The 21939-nt window shown below is 39.6% G+C and overlaps 1 protein-coding gene across 1 annotated transcript; it reads left to right on the top strand.

Moving 5' to 3' along the window:
• The first annotated feature begins 198 nt into the window (after window positions 1-198).
• On the top strand, window positions 199-21207 carry PLA2G12A (phospholipase A2 group XIIA). Its single transcript, XM_068543298.1, has 4 exons — window positions 199-655; window positions 17396-17472; window positions 18484-18649; window positions 20669-21207. The coding sequence occupies exons 1-4, from the start codon at window positions 448-450 to the stop codon at window positions 20785-20787; spliced, it is 570 nt and encodes a 189-aa protein (XP_068399399.1). The 5' UTR covers window positions 199-447; the 3' UTR covers window positions 20788-21207.
• Window positions 21208-21939: the final 732 nt, after the last annotated feature.

The raw sequence follows: 21939 nt of genomic DNA, 5'->3' as shown, positions 1-21939 counted from the left end.
AATCTGCCTGTCTGGGGTACGGGGCCCGTCATGGGTATTTAATTAGTACAACCAACCCCTAAGGTAGTACTAACGAGGGCCAGGTGAGCCGGCCTCAGGGGCGCGCCGCGACCACCACGTGGGTGGGGAGGACGCAGCGGCCGCTCTGCGCTCCCGCCTCCCCCGCGCCTCGGACGCACCACGCTTGGCGCAGGCGCACAGGAGTCGCGGCCCGCCCAGGTGGGCGCGTGTGCCGCTCCCTGATCTCCGCCGGCGCACTGTCTCCCAGCGGGAGCTTGTTGCAGGCGGTGAGGGCCCGCCTCCCAGCCGGGCAGGAGGCGTGGGCATGGAGCTGGCCGCCGTCGCCAAGCCCCGGGCTCGCGCCGCTGCCTAGGGCGACCCGAGGGACGCTGCCTAGGGCGCGGCTCCGGGGACCCGTGCGGCCTGGCACGGCCCGGCGCTGCGCGGATGGCCCTGCTCCTGCGGCCCGTGCTCGCCGTCCTTCTTCTCCTCCTGACCGCCGCTTTCAGGTGCCAGGAGCAGGCCCAGACCACCGACTGGAGAGCCACCCTGAAGACCATCCGGAACGGCGTTCACAAGATAGACACGTACCTGAACGCCGCCCTGGACCTCCTGGGAGGCGAGGACGGGCTCTGCCAGTATAAGTGCAATGACGGTGAGGGGAACCCCAGGCCCTGCGAGGCCCGTGCTTTCAGGGCTTTTGGGGGGGACCGAGGTCGTGGAGGTGTGAGATGCCAGGCAGACCTTGACGGTGTCTTCTGGCCCTGGAAAAACTTAACCATCGCTAGATTCTTGCCATTTTTGTGATTGAGAAACCTGCTGACGAGTTCGCGCCACTATTGTTAGAATGTGAGAGATCGCCTGAGAGTGTACCCTCCATTCTGTTTTCGTTGCGTCTGATTTACTTTTGTTGTTATTGTTGAAATTGCGTGAAAGTTGCCTAAGAAGTTAGTGACGTAGCATCATGGGGATGGAGTGAAACAGACTGATTTTAGCGCCTTTAAATTAGTCAGCTGAACACGCAAAACATAGCAGGAATTTTAAGGTCATGCTTTTTTAACTTTCTCAAGAATTGGTTTAAATTTTTTTTTTTTCTGCAAAGCTACAGACAATAAATTGCGACCTTTGTACAGACTTTTGGTGTACTTTACTGTTGAGAAAGAGTTCTGATTAACTCTTCTAGGAAATGATTCTAGCAGTACTTGACAGGAATTTTCTTTCCTTAGATACCAGTGACGCTGCCTCCTCATTGTTGGTTGCTATTAATATTATTCTTTTGATTTACTTTTTCATATTTTTAAACTTTAATTCTGTTTGAATCTGAGAACTTGTTTGGTGGCATTGTTGGTTATAATAACTTAGTATTTCAGGCAGAGATCGTTCTTTTGAAGCACTTGACTTTTTTGAATGCTTAGATGTTGTAATAGTTCAGACAAAGTACTTGGGCTTCTTTTTTGAATTTCAAAATGTTAAGAAAGTAATTGGGAGGTCATGTTTCCAATAAAAGTGGACAAGGTTTGGGCCTAGTTAATTTAATGCTTGGCAGCTCAAAATAATAGGGAACTAAAGGACTTTAGAGGTAAAACTGGACTATACGTAGGTGAATTGTAAAGGGACCTCTGTCATGTGAAAACGTGATGCAACATGCGGTCATAATTTCTAGTTTTCTGTTAATGGAGGTAAAGAATGAACTATATCTTATATGCTATGAATTGCTAAATTTCATTCCTTCCTAAATGTATGCCTAAACGTTACCACCAGTGTTCAATCAGGAAGGATGTTTTTGTCCTTGTAGAGCTTGTTAGGAGGAATAAGTTAAGTGAGTAATTTGAAGATTAAATGGTTGCTTTTCCTGAGGCAGATATCATAGTTTTACTTGGTCATCCCCATTCATTAAACAAATAATTGAGTGCCTGCTATGTGTCAGACGTTGTACCGATTGGAGATTTGGCAGTGAACAAAACTGACAGAATTTCTGTCCATGGAGCTTACATTCTGCTGGGGAGAGACAGTAAACTAAAGAATAAGTAAAACAAGCCAAATCTGCAGTGTGTGTAGATCTGCAGTGTGCCAGTGATTCCAGAACAGTACAGCAGGGGAACCGTCAGTGGCGGTGTTGGGAGGCGTTAGTTTACTCTTTTAAATAGGTTGCGGGAAGGCCTCACTGATGAGATAGTACTTGAGAAGAAATCTGAAATGGGGAAGGTGGCACTGTGATGATCTAGGGAAAGAACAATCCAGGCAGAGGGAACAGCAAGTGTAAAGGACCAGAGCTGAAATGCCAGGCAAGGATGACTCTGAAGGTTTTGGCCTGAGCCAGAGGAAGGATGTAGTTGCCATTTACTGAGATAGGAAAGACTTGGAAGGATCAGTCTTCATAAATTTATTATGAGTCAAGCGTTCTAGAGTGTATTTAGTTTCGTTTATTACATTTAAAATATCTCTGAAGTTAAACGGATACTATTCTTATTAAAAATATTATTTTAATCTTTCCTTTTTCTTAATCCTCTTCTCTTCCACAAGCCTCACAAAATTTACCATTTGGAGTTTAGAGCAAGGTCTCCAGCTTAAAAAAACACAAATGAACTCGAGAATTTAGGAAACGGTATGCTTCAGTGAAAATCTTTTAGTACTTCGTAAGTACTGTCTGCTCATAGGACTGTGGTTCCAAGTCACCGTGTTGATAATTCCAACATAATGAAGATTGTTCTTTAATTGCTGTTACTTGAGAAGTCTCCCTGGAACACTGTCTCAACCTTTCCTATATTCTGGAATGTTAGTGACCAAATCAGAACCAAACAGAAACAGACAAGTCTCAAAATTAAAGGAGCATGGTGATTAAGGGGTGTTTAACAGTCGCAGTAAAGAGGTCAAGGGAGCCTTAAAAAAAAGACTTAACGGAGGGAGAGGTGTTGGATTAAAGGGCACAGATTTGTTGCATTCACTTATCTTTGCTCTGGTGAAGGGCCAGCATTATGGAGATTTGCTCCTTCTGGCCATCCTGCCTAGGGTGGGAACAAGGCTTTATGGAGAGTGAAATAAAGTTACTTAGGGGGGCAAATTTAATGGTCACTGCTTTTTTCTTTTAACTTTTTTCTCCCTGACAGCAGAGAAGATTGAGGAAGAAAATTTTCCAATTTCCTTTAAAAATAGAAAACAAAATTGGCTTGTAAAATGTTTTTAGAATTATGAATAAGTCATCAATTCATTCAGTAATTGATATCTTCACAGGATCCCTTTGGCTGTTGTGCTCAGAATAAAAAGGGTCGAGAGAGGTGGGGGAGCAAGAATGGAGGCGGAGTGACGGGTGCAAAAATTCAGACCAAACGTGGTAGTTTTGTTCAGGGTGGTAGCAATAAAGGTGGTGAGAAGTGGTTGGATTTGGGGTGTATTTTGAAGGAAGAGCCTAAAGCATTTGCTAATGGCTTAGAAGGAGGGTGTGAGTAAACTAAAAAAGGATTCCAAAGTTTTCAGCCTGAATAATTGTAAGGATGGAGTTGCCATTAACTGAAAGCGGTTGCGGGGTGGGGAGCGGGGGGGTGATCATGGAAAAACTAGTTTTCGGTTCATTAGGAAAAATAACAGCATATTTGTATGCTTTTAAGAATGATTCAGCAGAGAGTAAAAACACTAATGAGGGAGAGAGGAAAGAGAATTATTGGACTCATGTTCTTAGGTGAGAGGAGTGAGTTCTAGTACATAAATAGATTGGCCAAGAGCACAGAGGATATGGGCACAGATGCCAGTTAGGTGGATAGTGTTCAAGTTATCCTCTCATTGCCTTGGTTTTCTCATTGAAGTAGGAATCGAGGTCATCAGCTGAGTGAGAAGGTGGGAATAGAAGTGTTGGAGATTGAGGAAAATAGGAAAGTGAATGTACTAGAAAAATAAAGTAGCATAAGGGCCCTTTGGAGATTAATAATCAGGAATTTAAAGTTTCAAGTGTTTGGGAAAGCAGGTTGGAATTCTATACGGTTTCATACAAAACACAGTGATAAGATCTTTCTGTGACCCAACAGCCTTCCCCTCATGTTTCTCATCCGTTTCAGTCTTTCAGGTGAAGGAAATTGGTCTGTGAAGGTATTTACACCAAATTAAGAAAAATACAAAGAAAAGAAGTATCATTGTCTCAGTCCAGGAGAATCTTTAGATTTCAACTAACCATACAGATGAGAAAACATAAAGCATCAAGATAAGAGCAGTCTGTTAGTCAAAAAGTGAAATCAGTGAATAGTATTTCCATGTAGTTGTATGTAGTGGATTTGGTTTTTGTTTTGTTCTGTTTTGTTTTGTTTGGCAGCACCCTGTGGCATGTAGGATCTTAGCTCCCGCGACCAGGGATCAAACCTACGCACCCTGCGGTGGAAGGGCAGAGTCTTAACCACTGGACTGCCTGGTTTGTTTTTAAAACTCTTATTCCTGTCTCAGTTTTTTTCTTAGCTTTCTGTACAAAAAAGCTAAAATATTGTAGTTTGTAATTTCTGCTTACAAATTTTAGGGGACGGTGACCCCAACACATCATGGATTTTTGGTTTGACTCTGATGTTGTTTATTCTACTGTTGAGTTTTTGCTTGCTTTGTGTATTAGTCTGCCCAGGTTGCTATAATAAAATACCACAGACTGGGTGATGTAAACAACAGGAGTTTATTTCTTACAGTTCTGAAGGCTAGAAAGTCCAAGATCAGGGTTTAGCCAACACTTTTTTTTTTAATGTATTTATTTATTTATTTTTGGCTGCTTTGGGTCTTCGTTGCTGCGCGAGGGCTTTCTCTAGTTGCAGCGAGCGGGGGTTACTCTTCGTTGCGGTGTGCGGGCTTCTCATTGCGGTGGCTTCTCGTGTTGCCGAGCACGGGCTCTAGGCACGTGGGCTTCAGTAGTTGTGGCACACGGGCTCAGTAGTTGTGGCTCACGGGCTTGGTTGCTCTGCGGCATGTGGGATCTTCTTGGGCCAGGGATTGAACCTGTATCTCCTGCATTGGCAGGCGGATTCTTAACCACTGCACCACCAGGAAAGCCCTAGCCAACACTTTTCTGTGGTGAGAGCTCTCTTCCTGGCTTGCAGACAGCTGCCTTCTTGCATGGTAGGGGCAGGGGGTGAAGGGAAAGTAAGTTCTCTGGTGCGTCTCCTTATAAGGGTACTAATCCTGTCATGAGGGCCCTACCCTCGTGACCTCGTCTAACCCTAATTACCTCCCAAAGGCCCTATCACCAAATACATTGAGAGTTAGGGCTTCAGCATATGATTTTGGCGGGGACACAGTTCGGTTCATAGCACTTAGTAAAAACTGGCACCAGTAGAAATGCTAAATATTTTTAATGATCAGCAGCTTATAACACCTTTTATAACAACACTTAAAATGATATGAGTACAGTTTTAATCACGGTATCCATATCAACTTAACCACTTTTTCTTTTTTTTAACTTTTATTTATTTTTTAATTTTTATTTTACATTGGAGTATAGTTGATTCATAGTGTTGTGTTAGTTTCAGGTGTACAGCAAAGTGATTTAGTTACGCATATACATACATCTATTCTTAGATTCTTTCCCCATGTAAATTATTACAGAGTACTGAGTGGAGTTCCCTGTGCTATACAGTAGGTCCTTGTTGTTTATCTGTTTTATATATAGTACTGTGTATGTGTTAATCCCAACCTCCTAATTTATCCCTCCCCCACCTTTCCCCTCTGGTAACCATAAGTTTGTTTTCTAAGTCTGTGAATCTGTTTCTGTTTTGTAAATAACTTCATTTGTATCATTTTGTCTGACTTTTGTCACTTAGTATGATAATCTCTAGGTCCATCCATATTGCTGCAAATGGCATTATTTCATTCTTTTTTATGGCTGAGTAATATTCCATTGTACATATGTACCACATCTTCTTTATCCACTCATCTGTCGATGGACATTTAGGTTGCTTCCATGTCTTGGCTATTGTAAATAGTACTGCAGTGAACATTGGGTTGCATGTATCTTTTCAAAGTATGGTTTTCTCCGGATATGTGCCCAGAAGTGGGATTGCTGGATCATATGGTAGATCCATTTTTAGTTTTTTTAAGGAACCTCCATACTGTTCTCCATAGTGGCTGTACTGATTTACATTTCTACCAACAGTGTAGGAGGGTTCCCTTTTCTCCACACCCTCTCCAGCATTTATTGTTTGTAGACTTTTTGATGATGAGCATTCTGACCACTGTGAGGTGATACCTCATTGTAGTTTTGATTTGCATTTCTCTAATAATTAGTGATGTGGAGCATCTTTTCATGTGCTTTTTGGAGAAATGTCTATTTAGATCTTCTGCCCAGTTTTTGATTGGATTGTTTGCTATTTTTTTATTGAGCTGCATGAGCTGTTTGTATATTTTGGAGATTAATCCCTTGTTGGTCGCATCATTTACAAATATTTTCTCCCATTCTGGGGCTTGTCTTTTCATTTTGTGTATGGTTTCCTTTGCTGTGCAAAAGCTTTTGAGTTTAATTTGATCCCATTTGTTTATTTTTGGTTTTATTTTCATTATTTTGGGAGGTGGATCCAAAAAGATATTGCTGCAATTTATGTCAAAGAGTGTTGTGCCTATGTTTTCCTCTAAAAGTTTTATAGTATCCAGTCTTACATATAGGTCTTTAATCCATTTTGAGTTTATTTTTGTGTATGGTGTTAGAGAATGTTCTAATTTCATTCTTTTACATGTAGCTGTCCAGTTTTCCCAACACCACTTATTGAAGAAACTGTCTTTTCTCCACTGTATACCCTTGCCTCCTTTGTCATAGAGTGACCGTAGGGGCATAGGTTTATTTCTGGGCTTTCTGTCCTGTTACATTGATCTATAAGTCTTTGTGCCAGTACCATAGTGTTTTGAATACTGTAGCTTTAGAGTATAGTCTGAACTCAGGAAGCCTGATTCCTCCAGCTCCGTTTTTATTTCTCAGTATTGCTTTGGCTATTGAGAGTCTTTTGTGTTTCCATACAAATTTTAGAATTATTCTAGTTCCGTGAAAAATGCTGTTGGTAATTTGATAGGGATTGCATTGAATCTGTAGATTACCTTGGGTAGTGTAGTCATTTTGACAATATTGATTCTTCCAATCAAGAACATGGTATATTTTTCCATCTGTTTGTGTCATCTTCAATTTCTTTCATCAGCATCTTATAGTTTTCAGAGAATAGATCTTTTGCTTCCGTAGGTAGGTTTATTCCTAGGTAGTCTTTTTGTTGCAGTGGTAAATGGGATTGTTTTCTTCATTTCTTTTCCTGATCTTTTGTTAGTGTATAGAAATGCAACAGATTTCTGTGTATTAATTTTGTATCCTGCAATTTTACCAAATTCATTGATGAGCTCTAGTAGTTTTCTGGTGTCATCTTTAGGATTTTCTGTGATGTATAGTATTATGTCATCTGCAAACAGTGACAGTTTAACTTCTTCTTTTCCAATTTGGATTCCTTTTATTTCTTTTTCTTCTCTGGTTGCCATGGCTAGGACTTCCAAAACTATATTGAATAAAAGTAGTGAGAGTGGACATCCTTCTCTTGTTCCTGATTATAGAGGAAATACTTTTAGCTTTTCATCATTGAGTATGATATCATCTGTGGGTTTGTCATATATGGCCTTTATTATGTTGAGGTATGTTCCCTCTATACCCACTTTCTGGAGAGCTTTTATCACAAATGGGTGTTGGATTTTGTCAAAAGCTTTTTCTGCGTCTGTTGAGATGATCACGTGGTTTTTATTCTTCAGTTAGTTAACGTGGTTATCACACTGATTGATTTGCGGAATTAAAAAAATCCTTGCATCCCTGGGATAAATCCCACTTGATTATGGTGTATGAGCCTTCAAATATATTGTTGGATTTGGTTTGCTAGTATTTTGTTGAGGATTTTTACATCTATGTTCATCAGTGATATTGGCCTGCAATTTTCTTTTTTTGTGGTATCTTTGTCTGGTTTTGGTATCAAGGTGATGGTGGCCTCGTAGAATGAGTTTAGAAGTGTTCCTTCCTCTGCAATTTTGGAAATAGTTGCAGGAGGATAGGTGTTAACTCTTCTCTAAATGTTTGATAGAATTCGCCTGTGAAGCCATCTGGTCCTGGACTTTTGTTTGTTGGGAGATTTTTAATCACAGTTTCAATTTCAGTGCTTGTGATTGGTCTGTTCATATTTTCTATTTCTTCCTGGTTCAGTTTTGGGAGATTGTACCTTTCTAAGAATTTGTCCATTTTATTGGCATATAGTTGCTTGTAGTAGTCTCTTATGATCCTTTGTATTTCTGTGGTGTCAGTTGTAACTTCTCCTTTTTCATTTCTCATTTTATTGAGTTGAGCCCTCTCCTTTTTTTTCTTGATGAGTCTGGCTAAAGGTTTATCAATTTTGTTTATCTTTTCAAAGAACCAGCCTTTAGTTTCATTGATCTTTTCTATTGTTTTCTTCATCTCTATTTCATTTATTTTTGCTCTGATCTTTATGATTTCTTTCCTTCTGCTAACATTGGGTTGTTTGTTCTTCTTTCTCTGGTTGCTTTAGGTGTAAGTTTAGGTTGTTTCTTTGTGATTTTTCTTGTTTCCTGAGGTAAGATTGTATTGCTATAAACTTCCCTCTTAGAACTGCTTTTGCTGTGTCCCATAGGTTTTGGATCATATTTTTGTTTTCATTTGTCTGTAGGTTTTTTTTTTTTTTTTTTTTTTTTTTTTAGTGGTCATAGTCTTCTTTAGTATAAACCAATAGGTATAACTTCATATAATTATATTAATATAATTTCATAATGTCTGTAAGTAGTTTTTGATTTCCTCTTTGATTTCTTCAGTGATTCATTGGTTGTCTAGTAACATATTGCTTACCCTCCACATGTTTGTGTTTTTTACAATTTTTTTCTTGTAGTTGATTTCTAATCTCATCGTTTGTCAGAAAAGATGCTTGATATGATTTCAGTTTTCTTAAATTTACCAAGGCTTGCTTTAGGCCCCAGCATGTGATCTATCCTGGAGAATGTTTCTTGTGCACTTGAAAGGAATGTGTATTCTGCTGCTTTTGGATGGAATGCTCTATAAATATCAATTAAGTCCATCTGGTCTAATGTATCATTGAAGGCCTGTGTTTCCTTATTGACTTTCTGTCTGGATGATCTGTCCATTGATGTAAGTGGGGTGTCAAAGTCCCCCACTATTATTCTGTTACTGTTGATTTCTTCTTTTATGGCTGTTAGCATTTCTCTTATATATTGGGGTGCTCCTACGTTGCATGCATATATATTTATAATTGTTATATCTTCTTCTTGGATTGCTCCCTTCATCATTATGTAGTGCCCTTCTTTGTCTCTTGTAACAGTCTTTAAAGTCTGTTTTGTCTGATATGAGTATTGCTACTCCCATTTTCTTTTGATTTCCATTTGCATGGAATACCTTTTTCCATCTCCTCACTTTGTGTGTGTCCCTAGATCTGAAGTGGGCCTCTAGTAGACAGCATATTCATGGGTCTTGTTTTTGTATTCATTCAGCCAGTCTGTGTCTTTTGATTGGAGCATTTAATTCGTCTACATTTAAGGTAATTATCGATATCTATGTTCTTACTGCCGTTTTGTTAATTGTTTTCGATTTGTTTTTGTAGGTCTTTTTTCTTCCCTTCCTTTTTGTTCTCCTGTCTTGTGACTTGATGACTGTCTTTAATGTTGTGTTTGGATTCCTATTTTGTCTGTGTGTGTCTATCTATTGTAGATTTTTGGTTTGTGGTTACCGTGAGGTTTTGCTATAGCAGTCTATACATATACCAGATTGTTGTAAGTTGTTGGTCTCTTAATTTCAAATGCATTTCTCATATCCTGCATTTGTACTCTCCTCTTCTCATGATTGCTGGGTTTTTTTGTTTTTTTCTTTTAATTTATTTTTGGCTGTGTTGGGTCTTTGTTGCTGCGCACGGGATTTATCTAGTTGCAGTGAGTGGGTGCTACTCTTCATTGCAGTGTGCGGGCTTCTCATTGTGGTGGCTTCTCTTGTTGTGGAGCACGGGCTCTAGGTGCGTGGGCTTCAGTAGTTGTGGCTCGGGCGCTCTAGAGCACATGCTCAGTAGCTGTGGCGCACGGGCTTAGTTGCTCTGCGTCATGTGGGATCTTCCCGGACCAGGGCTTGAACTCATGTCCCCTTCATTGGCAGGTGGATTCTTAACCACTGTGCCACCAGGGAAGCCCCACGATTGCTGGTTTTGATATCTTATTTGTGTGTGGATGATTTTCTGTCTTTACGGTGTGTTTGCCTTTACTGGTGCGCTTTCCCACTCATAATTTTCTTGTTTCTAGTTGTGGCTTTTTTTTTTTCCACCTAGAGAAGTTCCTTTAGCATTTGTTGTAAAGCTGATTTGGTGGTGCTGAATTCTCTTAGCTTTTGCTTGTCTGTAAAGCTTTTGATTTCTTCCTCAAATCTAAATGAGAGCCTTGCTGGGTAGAGTATTCTTGGTTGTAGGTTTTTCCCTTTCATCATTTTAAATATATTGTGCCACTCCCTTCTGGTCTGCAGAGTTTCTGCTGAAAAATCATCTGATAACCTTATGGGGATTCCTTTGTATGTTATTTGTTGCTTTTCCCTTGTTGCTCTTAATATTTTCTCTTTGTCTTTAATTTTTGTCAGTTTGATTAATATGTGTCTCGGTGTGTTCCTCTTTGGGTGATCCTGTATGGGACTCTCTGCACTTCCTGGACTTGGGTGACTGTTTCCTTTCCCATGTTAGGGAAGTTTTCAGCTATTATCTCTTCAAGTATTTTCTCAGACTCTTTCTGTCTCTTTTCTCTTTCTGGAATCCCTACAGTGTGAATGTTGGTGCATTTAATGTTGTCTCAGAGGTCTCTGAGACTGTCCTCATTTCTTTTCATTCTTTTTTCTTTATTCTGTTCCATGGCAGTGATTTCCACCATTCTGTCTTCCAGCTCACTTATCCGTTCTTCTGCTTCATTTGTTCTGCTCTTGATTCCTTCTAATGTATTTTTTATTGCATTTATTGTATTGTTGAACTCTGTACTTTAATTCTTCTAGCTCTCTGTTAAACATTTCTTGTACATCCTCGATCTGTGCCTCCATTCTTTTTCTGAGATCTTGGATCATCTTTACTATCATTACTCTGAATTGTTTTTCAGGTAGATTGCTTATCTCCACTTCACTTAGTTCTTCAGGAGTTTTATCTTTTCCTTTGTTTGGAACATACTCCTCTGCCGTCTCATTTTGTCTAACTCTCTGTGTTTGCGGTCCCACAGGCTGCAGGATTGTAGTTTCTCTTTCTCTTCTGTGGGTGAGGGTGGTCTAAGAGGCATGTGCAGGCTTCCTGGTGGAGGGACTGGTGCCACTGGTGGGTGGAGCTTGGTGTTGTCCCTCTGGCGGGCAGGGCCATGTCAAGCAGTGTGTTTAGAGGTGGCTGTGGGCTCAAGAAGACTTTAAGTAGCTTGTCTGCTGATTGGTGGGGCTGTGTTCCTTCGTTGTTGGTTGTTTGGCCTGAGGCTTCCCAGCACGGGGAAGGGTGGAGCCAGGTCTTGGCATCAAAATGGTGGTCTCCACGACAGCTCATGCCAGCGAGTACTTCCAAATAACTCTGCTGCCAGTGTCCTTGTCCCCATAGTGAGCCATAAGTGCCCCCCGTCTCCCCAGGAGACCCTCCAAGATCAGCAGGTAGGTCTGGTCCTATGAAGTCACTGCTTTTTCCCCTGGGTCCCGATGCACCCAGGGCCTTGTGTGTGTCCTCCAAGAGAGGCCTTTCTGTTTTCTCCCATCCTGTTGATTTCCTGCAGTCAAGCCCCCCTGACCTTCAAAGCACAATGCTCTGGGGGTTTCTCCTCCTGATGCCACACCCCCCGACTGGGGAGCCTGACCTGGGGCTCAGAACTCTTATGTGGGAGAACCTCTGTGATATAATTATTTTCCAATTTGTCGGTCATCCACCTGGCAGGTATGGGATTTGACTGTATGGCAAATGCACCCTCCTACCACCTTCTTGTGGTTTCTTTGTCTTTGGGAGTAGAATATCGTTTTTGGTAGGTTCCAGTCCTTTTCAATGGTTGTTCAGCAGTTAGTTGTGATTTTGGTGTTTTCATGAGAGGGGCTGAGCTCAGATCCTTCTGCTCCGCCACCTTGTCCTCACTCCTCTCAGCCTTCGCCATATCCACTTAATCTTAAATAAACAACCTTCTATGTAAGTTGCTCAGAAATAATTATTTCAACATAAAGATGAATTTAGAATTTAAAACACTTAAAAAAATTTCAGGAAACTAGTTCAATTTTCTGGGTTTTTTTTGGGGGGCGGTTGTTTTGTTTTGGTTTTGTTTTGTTTTATGTTTTGCTGTGGATAAAGAATATTTTAATTTCAGCAAGGAATGTTTCTCATTTTTTCATCCGGTGATTTCCTGTGCACCCACTTTGTGCCAGGCATCTTCTAGGTGAGCAAGACAAAATTGCTGTCTCCATAGAAACTAATTATGTTAATTTGGTTAATAAATGTTAGAAAGAAAAATAAAGCCAACCATGGGTGTATGGAATGGATATAAAAGTGAAGGGGCACTATTCTAAATAGAGTGAGTAAGAAAGGCCTCTCTGAGGAACTGATATTAGTAGGTTCCTTCAAAAGAAACAAAAAAGAAACACATGCCCCTTTTTCCACTTACACTGGAGAGCCAGTTTTACCAGCACTTATTTCATGGTGTTATTGTCTAGTATTTCACATACAGTAGATCTAGGTTCTTTATTACTCCATTTTAGCAGCTCCTCTCTTAGGACAGTTTTAAGCACTAGCCCTGTTTGAGATGACTACTACTTCCATCCTTGCCTCCATTCTCATTTTTGCCAGCTGATTTTCTCTGTACTCTTTTCCTCTTTATTCTCTTATAGTAAGTATATTTTGTTTTGTTTTCCCTGACTTCATTTGCTTCTAATCGTTCTCCCGTTCAAAGGTAATTATCTTTTACAAAATGAGGTAACGTCTGTATATATCAATACATATGCACACAGGTATGTATCACTATTATTGTACACATCAGAATGTTCAGAAATGTTTTTATAGACTCAAAATCGAAGAAAAGTGTATGGGTTTATATAAAAAACAAAGGGAAGGGAAAATAGAAGTGCTACTGTTGTATAACATTGAGAGAAATAACTTTCTGGTTAAAAAAAAAAAAAAAAGCAGACACTTGAGAAGAAGAGATTAGACATCCACATGCCTTTAAAACTCTAGGCCCCTATCAGTTGTCTGAGGGTGGTAATCTTTGATCCTCATAGAAAAGAGATAAGTACCAGAAATCTGGAGACTGGCAGGGGTAGTGTACAGGGTATCCACAAAGTTGGAAACAGGATAAACAGCTTGGTGGTTAGATTTTCAAGTAATATGCCTGATATGTGTTGCTTCAATCTCCAGGCACCTTTTAAGGTGATATGCTTCTTAATTTAAAGCAAAAAGTCCAGTTGTTAACCTGAAAAAAATATGTATATTAAATAAAATATTTTTTCTGTTTCCAGACTTTTTGAACACTCTTTGGCATATTTATTGTACTTTTTTCAGACTATAAATGTGACTCACTGCTTAGTATCTCTTGCTACATGAGTTTCTAAACATTTTAGACGGTTGGTTGTTAAAACCCTTGACAAGAGAAAACTTCAAGGGGCTAGAATGGCTTCCCCAAGGATATAATGCTGATTCAGCCTTCCTCCCTTTCAGTGAAGAGGTTTCTAGCATGGTAGGGTAGATCAGATGCCTAGTCTCTCATGATACTCCCATGAGAAGTGTAGGCTGGATAGAACTTGTTTTAGGTGAAATCACAACTGGCTAAGTGGTCTACCCAAAGGGTTGGGTTAATGACGTCATGGCTTCTTGTAGAGAGGGCTCATCTCTAGCAGGGTGTTGCAGATCTCTGTCCTGGTTAAATCAGTGTCTCAAGTTTGTGAATATCTGGGTATAACAAGTAACACTGGGTGAATACCTCTAGATTTAAAATCTGCTTAACAGTCCTGAATGATGAACTAAAACTAACAAGATAAGAGTTTTATAACCTAGTGTTTTAGGCTCAAAAATTAAATGGCAGAAGTGCTGAGCCTCTAGCAGTAGATGTTAAAAAGTTCATTTTAGAAAAAAACCTTTTTTCTACTGTTATTGTGCTGTATTTTATTTTATTTTTTAAAATTTATTTATTTTTTGGCTGCATTGGGTCTTCATTGCTGCACGTGGGCTTTCTCTAGTTACGGCAAGCGGGGGCTACTTTTCGCTGCGGTGCGCGGGCTTCTCATTGTGGTGGCTTCTTGTTGCGGAGCACGGGCTCTAGGTGCATGGGCTTCAGTAGTTGTGCCGTGCGGGCTCAGTAGTTGTGGCTCACAGGCCCTAGAGTACAAGCTCAGTAGTTGTGGCTCACAGGCTCTAGAGTGCAGGCTCAGTAGTTGTGGCACACGGGCTTCATTGCTCTGCGGCATGTGGGATCTTCCCAGACCAGGCCTCAAACCCGTGTCCCCTGCATTGGCAGGTGGATTCTTAGCCACTGTGCCACCAGGGAAGTCCTGTGCTGTATTTTAGCACTGAGACATAGCTGAAACATATGCTGTCTTAGGTTATATTAATACAAGTAGTTTATCCAGCTCAAAATAGACCCATCATTCCTAATGGTGTTCAGTTTGGGGTGCCACATTCTGGATGTGACAAACTAGAAGTGATCAGTCTTTGGAGGCTGATGAATGCTCACCAAACTCAAAAGAGACTGAAGGGTAAACAGCAGTACCAGTTTATTTATAATGAGTATTATAACTGCCATGAATATTAGGCTTCCAAGTCTTCTTCATTCATTCATTCATCAACAAATATTTATTGAGAACCTAACTATATGCCAGACATTGCACTATGCGTTGGGGGTACAAAATAGACAAAAATCCCTGCCCTCAAAGAGTTTATATTTTAATATGGGGTGACAGATAATAAACAAAATAGGTTAGTAATATGTTAGAAGGTCATATGTGCTACCAATGGTATGGTCAGAAAAGGCCTTGAACATGAAGAAGTATGTAGATGTCAGGAGGAAGAGTATCCACATAGAAAAACAGCAGCTTCAGTGACACTAAGGCAAGAGCAGACCTGGAGTGTCTGTGGCCCAGCAAAGAGGTCAGATGTGATGGGATGGAGTGAGGAAGGAAGGAAGAGGAGAGAGAACAGTAAGGAGATGAGGTCGGAGATGCCATTATATAGGGCTTATAGACAATGAAAGGACTTTTGACTTTTTTCTTTTTTTTTTTTTTTTTTTCTGGCTGTGCAGCATGGCATATAGGATCTTAGTTCCCCAACCAGGGTTCGAACCCACGCACCCCTCAGTGGAAGTGCAGAGTTTTAACCACTGGACCACCAGGGAAGTCCCAGCTTTTATTCTGAATAAAATGAGAAGCCATTGGAGGGGTTTTGGCAGAGCAAAGACTTAATCTAACATATATTTTAATAGGATCACTCAGGTTCAGTGTTGAGATTGGACCATAGCTGGAGGTGGTGTTGGGTGGGGAAACCAAAAAGACTAGTTGGGTTATGGCAGTAATCCATGGTGACTTGGAGCAGGATGGTAGCAGTGGAGGTGGTGAGAAGTGGTTAGATTCTGAATATTTTGAAGGTAGAGTCAACAGGATATGCTGTTGAATTGGATGTGGGATATAAGAAAATGAGAGAGTTAAAGATGGCTGAGGTTTTTTCCCTGAGCACCTGGAAGGATGGATTTCTATTACCTGAGAAGAGGGAACTGTGGATGGAGCAGGTTTGGGGGTGAATGGCAGGAGGTACACCTTAAGTTTGAGGTGCCCATTAGATATCCAAGTATTGATAGTTAGAATATCCTCTCTCTGTAGCCCCTTTAGAGTGGAATGCGAAATCGTAAAGAGTTTTCTTAAGAGTGAAGGACTAAAAGCAGGAGTTGAAGGATCACAGTGACTCACCTGTGATAGCCTGAGGCATCTACCTTCATCTTCCAAGGGCCCAGGAACAGCCCTCCTCTTGGACAGTGCTAGAGAAACTTCTGTCATTGGCCTCCTCTTTGCTAGATCCATCATAACGATTCCCTTTTGTACACATTGTTCTTCAGACTGGGTGGAACTTTATATCTCCATGAAGTTATGCTCTCTTGAGGCTCTACTTGGTCACCTCAGTTGAGCATGTGAGTCTTAGCAGCGCCCTTAAACCATTTTTAGTTCATTACTTTGAGTGGATTACTTACTTTGATGGCTGATTACTGGAAGGGTTGCTTTTTTTCTTCCTCACTTTACTTTTGGAAGGCAAACTTACCTTAAAGTCTCCTAGTTATAAATGTTAATTGAATGAAAGTTGGTGGAATACTTTGTGTCTCTCCGAAGTATCCAAATGTGGGGTGGTATTTGGAATAACTGGGGATATTTTATTTGTGGAAGATAAATGGTAGCCCCAGGTGTGTGACAGGATTATCATGTAAAATAGGGAATTGGGTGGCTTTGTGTCCCCCAGAGGGCAGAGGATTGCTTACAGGTGGAATTTACGCAAAAAAGAGAAGAAAGAACTCAACAGTTAATGCCAGTCCACAATGGAGTAGGCTGTTTCCTGACACTATAGGATTGTGGGAAACATTCAAAAACTCTTCGGTATATTGAAGTGATTTCTGTATTACATGAGGAGAGATATTTCTGGAGTATCTTCCAACATTTAAGATTGCTTTGATAATGTCATCTTTCTCCTTGTTACTGAACTATTGGTGCTATTAAGGAGAGTATAACTGGAGTAATAGTTTACCAAGCTATCTTTGTTTCTTGCCTTTTTCCTTAGATGGCAGAGGAGTATATTTGTGAAATGGTTGGTTGGAGTCTGGGCTAGAATGGTCCTGTAATGTCTTATAATGATATTAAAGTAATTAAATGATCAGATGACCTTGTCTTCCTTAGCTTTAGGCTCTAGTTAATGGTTATTGAGGTTTGTGTACAATGGAGGGTTGGCTGAGGTTGGGAAGATACAGTTCTTGCCCTGTAGGTTTTAACCTAAATATATAAGCATTAGAATGTACAGGAAAATGGTGTGGATTTATGTTTCATATATATGGACCCAGTCTGGCATGTAACCTCTGAAATCGACAGAAGTCCAGAATAAGGATTCACATGTTTGTATGGTGTAGGCTTGCAAATATAATTACATTTTATGAACCACCGTAATATTTTATGAACTGCCATCTATGCGTACATGTACACGTTTGTACATATTTTGCTTCAGGAGAAATAAAAATAATTCAGTAGACAAATTAGCATTTTTAATGCTCATCCGAATAAACACATATTCACTTATGTTAGCATCCAAATAGTAAATATTTCCAGGGCTAGTCTAGCACATTGTAGACCTTTTTGTGTATGTATTCTCTAGCATATTTGAAAATTAATTATGATACCTTTTATATTTTATAGGATCTAAGCCTGTTCCACGTTACGGATATAAACCCTCCCCGCCGAATGGATGTGGCTCCCCACTGTTCGGTGTTCATGTAAATATCATTTTTTATTTGATAAGGTTTTATGATTGGTAGGCTACGTAATACTCTTGATAAACCATCAGTATGTTCTCAGGCTCAGAAATAAGTTTGTTTTTTGTAATAGTGATCAGGTTTGTTATATTCTTTTATAGCTAAAACACATTTAATAAGTCCTAATGAAACTAAATGGAGTAAAAGTCATGTTTTATTTTTTAATCTTGTAGATGTTAATACCATTTAAATGATATTTCCTCATGTCACAAATATGACTGAAAGTTTAGAGTATAGAAGTAACACTACTTAGGATGAAAAAGTACAGGAAAGCATAATATTTTCTATATTAAAACTAGGCTAAGTGGGATAGCTGTGTGTTTGTTGTAAGGGAGGCTGAATCTGAGCCAGTATTGTGGGAGAAAAATGTTTTATGAAAGTGATTCCTAGACACAAGGGTTTTGCATATAAAGTTATTTAAAATAGTTAAAGATAATTCCGTATTCGAAGGAATAATGTCTTTAGGGAATGGATGAACACTTAAAGATTAAACCATAAAAACCAAAAATAAAGTTTGAGTTGTAGGAGCTTAGAAGTTGTTGGTGACATTTCATATAAAGTACATTTTATTGAAGGAGGAGGCACAAAATACTTGGGAATATCCAAAAATCATACTTGCATAACCCCTGCAAAAGTCTTCTAAAGCTCCTAGCTTTATCTTTCTATTCTTAAAATTATGTTTTGTGTTTTGGACAATTGGAAGTTGCGTTTGCTACCGGCAAATGACTGTGAATTCTCTAACATTGCAAAACAGGGAGCTTTGAGGCATGGCTGAGAGGATGGAGTAACATGGGTGGGTGCAAGTGAGGGTGATGGAGAGAAATCTAACCTGGAAAGCATTTGGAGGCAGAAACGAATTTTGGAAATTATCTATATAGCAGTGTTGTCTTTGATTTCTAAGTTTCTTTGTTGCGCTACTTCAGAGAAGGTTTGAATTTCATCAGCAATCATCCATCCAAATGTCTCTTTCAGCTTAACATTGGCATCCCTTCCTTGACAAAGTGCTGCAACCAACACGACAGGTGCTATGAGACCTGCGGCAAAAGCAAAAACGACTGTGATGAGGAGTTTCAGTATTGCCTCTCCAAGATTTGCCGAGATGTGCAGAAAACACTAGGGCTAGCTCAGCATGTGCAGGGTAAGGCTGATTCGGTGGGATGGGGATGAGTGCAGTCTGGGAAGTTTTATTAGATGCTTTTGTGTTAGTACAGGATATACCGATAGAAATCTTTCACTATGTATTACCTTATCTATGGTGAAACAGCCCCTTCAATTTTCTGAGCTGAGAAGTCAATGATTTTACCATCTAAAATGGTTTGCAATCACAGAAGCAAGAAGTGTTAGGAAACCTGGGGAGGAGGGTGTGTGAGCTAGAGAAGAATTCATCCAAAATCTTGTGCCCTGTAGTGTAGTTCTAATTACCCAGAGCCTGAAGTTTGAAATTCTGGATCCAGTGAAGTTCGGAGTATAGCACATTGGATTTGGAGTAAGAAGTTCTGGAAGATTTGAGTCTTAACTCTGTCTCTTCATATGTATCTGTGTCAGGAAGGTCCTCAAAACTACCCCCCCCAGGTTCAGTGATTTGCCAAGAGAACTCACAGGGCTCAGCATGTAGTCATACTCACGGTGATGATTATTGCAGTGAAGGGATACAAAACAAAGTCAGCAAAGGTAATAGGCGTTTCAGTGTCCTCATTTATAAAATGAGAACGGTAATACCCATCTTGTAGAGTTGTCATAAGGATAAAATGAAATATTTGTAGAAATACACATTGCTGTACAAGTACTAATAGTCAACAAGATTTCTTTACTGTCAAGCCAAAGAACGTACCATACACTGAAATCAGAAGAGGAGGGGCAGTAAGAAGGGGCAAGAAAGGAAACTACCATTTTTAAGCACTTTCTGTAAGATACTGTGCTAGATACTTGAGTCATGTTTTCATTGATGTTCACAGAAACCCAAAGTACTAGTTGGCATTATGCCCCTTTTTAAAGGAAGGAAATTGAGGTTCAGAAAGAAGTAACTTGTCCCAAGTTGCATACTTCTGACTTTAAAACTTGTGTTCTATTCCAGTATTCCCCAAATAGTCTCATATTATAGGTGTTATTCTGAAATTCTAGTAATAACTAGGAAGTAATAACAAGGAGGAAATCTCTGCTCCAGGTGAAGCTTGAACTCACAACCTCTGAATCCCTTTGAAAGCTTTTGGCTAAGGTAAACTAGTTGTCCAGTTGAAGCACAGATAGATGTGTTTCCTGTTTTCTGACCTAAGGATACGCTAATGTTAAATGACGAAACCAGTTTCCTTGCAGTCTCCTATTTAGTAATCATAACCTTTACACTTCTGTGGTTGGTTGTATTCCTTAATGGCATAGCCTTTTGGAAAACTTTGAAAATGCCAAGATTTTGTAATGAAAAGTTTCTTTCTTAACATGAATATTGGAAACTAGAAGTATTTGGATAACTAAAAGCCACTCTGTGCCATGTCTCTGTAAGTATAGTATATTAAGATAATCTTACCTGAGTGTTCCAGGTTTCTTAGAATAAAAGTTAAATCTGTTATCTTTTTTATAGTCTTTCAAAAAAATTAAGAAACCCCACCAGAGGAAAAAACACCTTGGATTCCTGTGTCTCCCCTCCCAAGCCAAATTTGGATATTGGTCAAAGAAAGAGACTGGGGTCCATTTCATACTTTAAGCATCTTAAATCATGTGTGATCGTTAAAAGCTATTGGCTATAATTAAATGTTTTGATGTTTCTCTATTTTTAACCTTCATTTTTTTCTGCACCTGGAAGTCCTTCCTTAAAGTGCAAACTTGAGTGTTATCAGGCATCTCTATTAGTGATATTTTTCATATAAAAGGAAAATCAACAGTGATGAACTGATCAGTGCTATTGAGAGAGACTGTCTAGTACAGAAAGTTGGTTTGAATAGTTGCATGCAAAGAAAAAGTAGATACAGGTAGAGAGGCTGAAACAGAAAGTCTTTGTATATATATGCTACTAGTTTGCAAGGGTTGGGAAGACTTTCACCTAAAATAGGTGTAAGTGCCCACTAAGGCTGTGCCTGACATTGTGCTGAAACATGTAATATATGTGAAGAGAGAGTGATGCTTTGCAGTTGCCTAACAGTAATGGCACTTTCTTACTTTGCAGCATGTGAAACCACCGTGGAGCTCTTGTTTGACAGCGTTATACATTTAGGCTGTAAGCCGTACCTGGACAGCCAACGAGCCGCATGTAGGTGTCGCTACGAAGAAAAAACTGATCTTTAAAGAAGATACTGACAGGTGGTGACAGCAGATGAGGATAGAAGAACATAACCTTTGACAAAGAGCTAATGTTTTCACAGCATAAAGCTGCCTTATTTTTGTGAAAGGATTATTTTAAGACCTTATTTTGACATTAAAACTTCAAACTAAAGAAACAAATGCAGGTTATCTTCCTGGATGTTGCTGCCTTAGTGTGCCATATTGTCTTGACAATCACAGAAAGAGGTGCATGTTAAGGGAGAATTTTTTAAAAGAAAGAGTCTAACTCAATTTTCACAACTATATTTATCAAAAAATAAGGTCAAATGTAAAATTCATTGTAAGGTATGTTCAACATTATCTTATTTGGAAATATGGGGAAATCTTCACTTAAAAGTATGTTTGTTTACTGTAAAATTTAAAATATACATTTATGCCCAGAAAGATCTGACTTTATTTTTGCTCTTTTAATTAACACAAACAGTTTTTCCATAGCCCACTGAGCATATGAATAAGCCACACTTCTATGAATGACAGGACTAGTTACAAGGACATGTCTGTTCCTCTTGTAAAATTGGAACCATCTCCTGGGACCTCTTAGGAAACAAAACTAGGATATTTAGGTATTAATATGTGCCTAGAAGGTGACGTGAACAAAATTCAGAAGCATAGCCCATTTTATGAACCACTCATGACAAATTTCATATTTTGCTATATAAACTTTGCCTAAATTGGAGAAAAGATGGATTTAATGAGACAAATGAAAAGTTGTTTAATATACACATCAGAGCATTATATGCGTTATATGCTTTGGTGTTTACTCCCTAGGACTTACTCTTGGTAGATTCTGGGATATTTTTAAAAGACTGTAAACCTTTTACTAATATTGGCCTTCATAAAAATTGTTCTTGATATTGTTGGGTTTTTTAAGTCTTTAACTGTGGAGTCAAAAGGGATGGAAAAGCAGGATCCAAAGAACTATCTTTTATGGAAAATTATTAACAGATGTTTAAGAGCAAATCCCAGAACTTCAACTGCCTCTGAAAATGTCTGTGAGGATTGAAAGCTTTTCAACCCCTTGGAAAGCTCAGCTGTGTTCCTCTACCATTCTTTGCTTATCACTGGCTGTCGACTTTCCCTAGCCATGTATATCTTTTGGGTAACCTCTGGCCAAAG

This window comes from Eschrichtius robustus, chromosome 4, assembly GCF_028021215.1.
Source record: "Eschrichtius robustus isolate mEscRob2 chromosome 4, mEscRob2.pri, whole genome shotgun sequence".
Lineage (NCBI taxonomy): Eukaryota > Metazoa > Chordata > Mammalia > Artiodactyla > Eschrichtiidae > Eschrichtius > Eschrichtius robustus.
The sequence above is the reverse complement of the archived record's forward strand: the minus strand, read 5'-3'. Positions and strand labels throughout refer to the sequence as shown.

Bases quoted from the DNA above. Each gene is read 5' to 3' on its own strand.
- PLA2G12A (XM_068543298.1), top strand. From the start codon at position 448: ATGGCCCTGCTCCTGCGGCCCGTGCTCGCCGTCCTTCTTCTCCTCCTG. The intron at 656-17,395 runs GTGAGGGGAACC...TATATTTTATAG, and splicing joins CCAGTATAAGTGCAATGACG to GATCTAAGCCTGTTCCACGT. The intron at 18,650-20,668 runs GTAAGGCTGATT...CTTACTTTGCAG, and splicing joins GCTAGCTCAGCATGTGCAGG to CATGTGAAACCACCGTGGAG.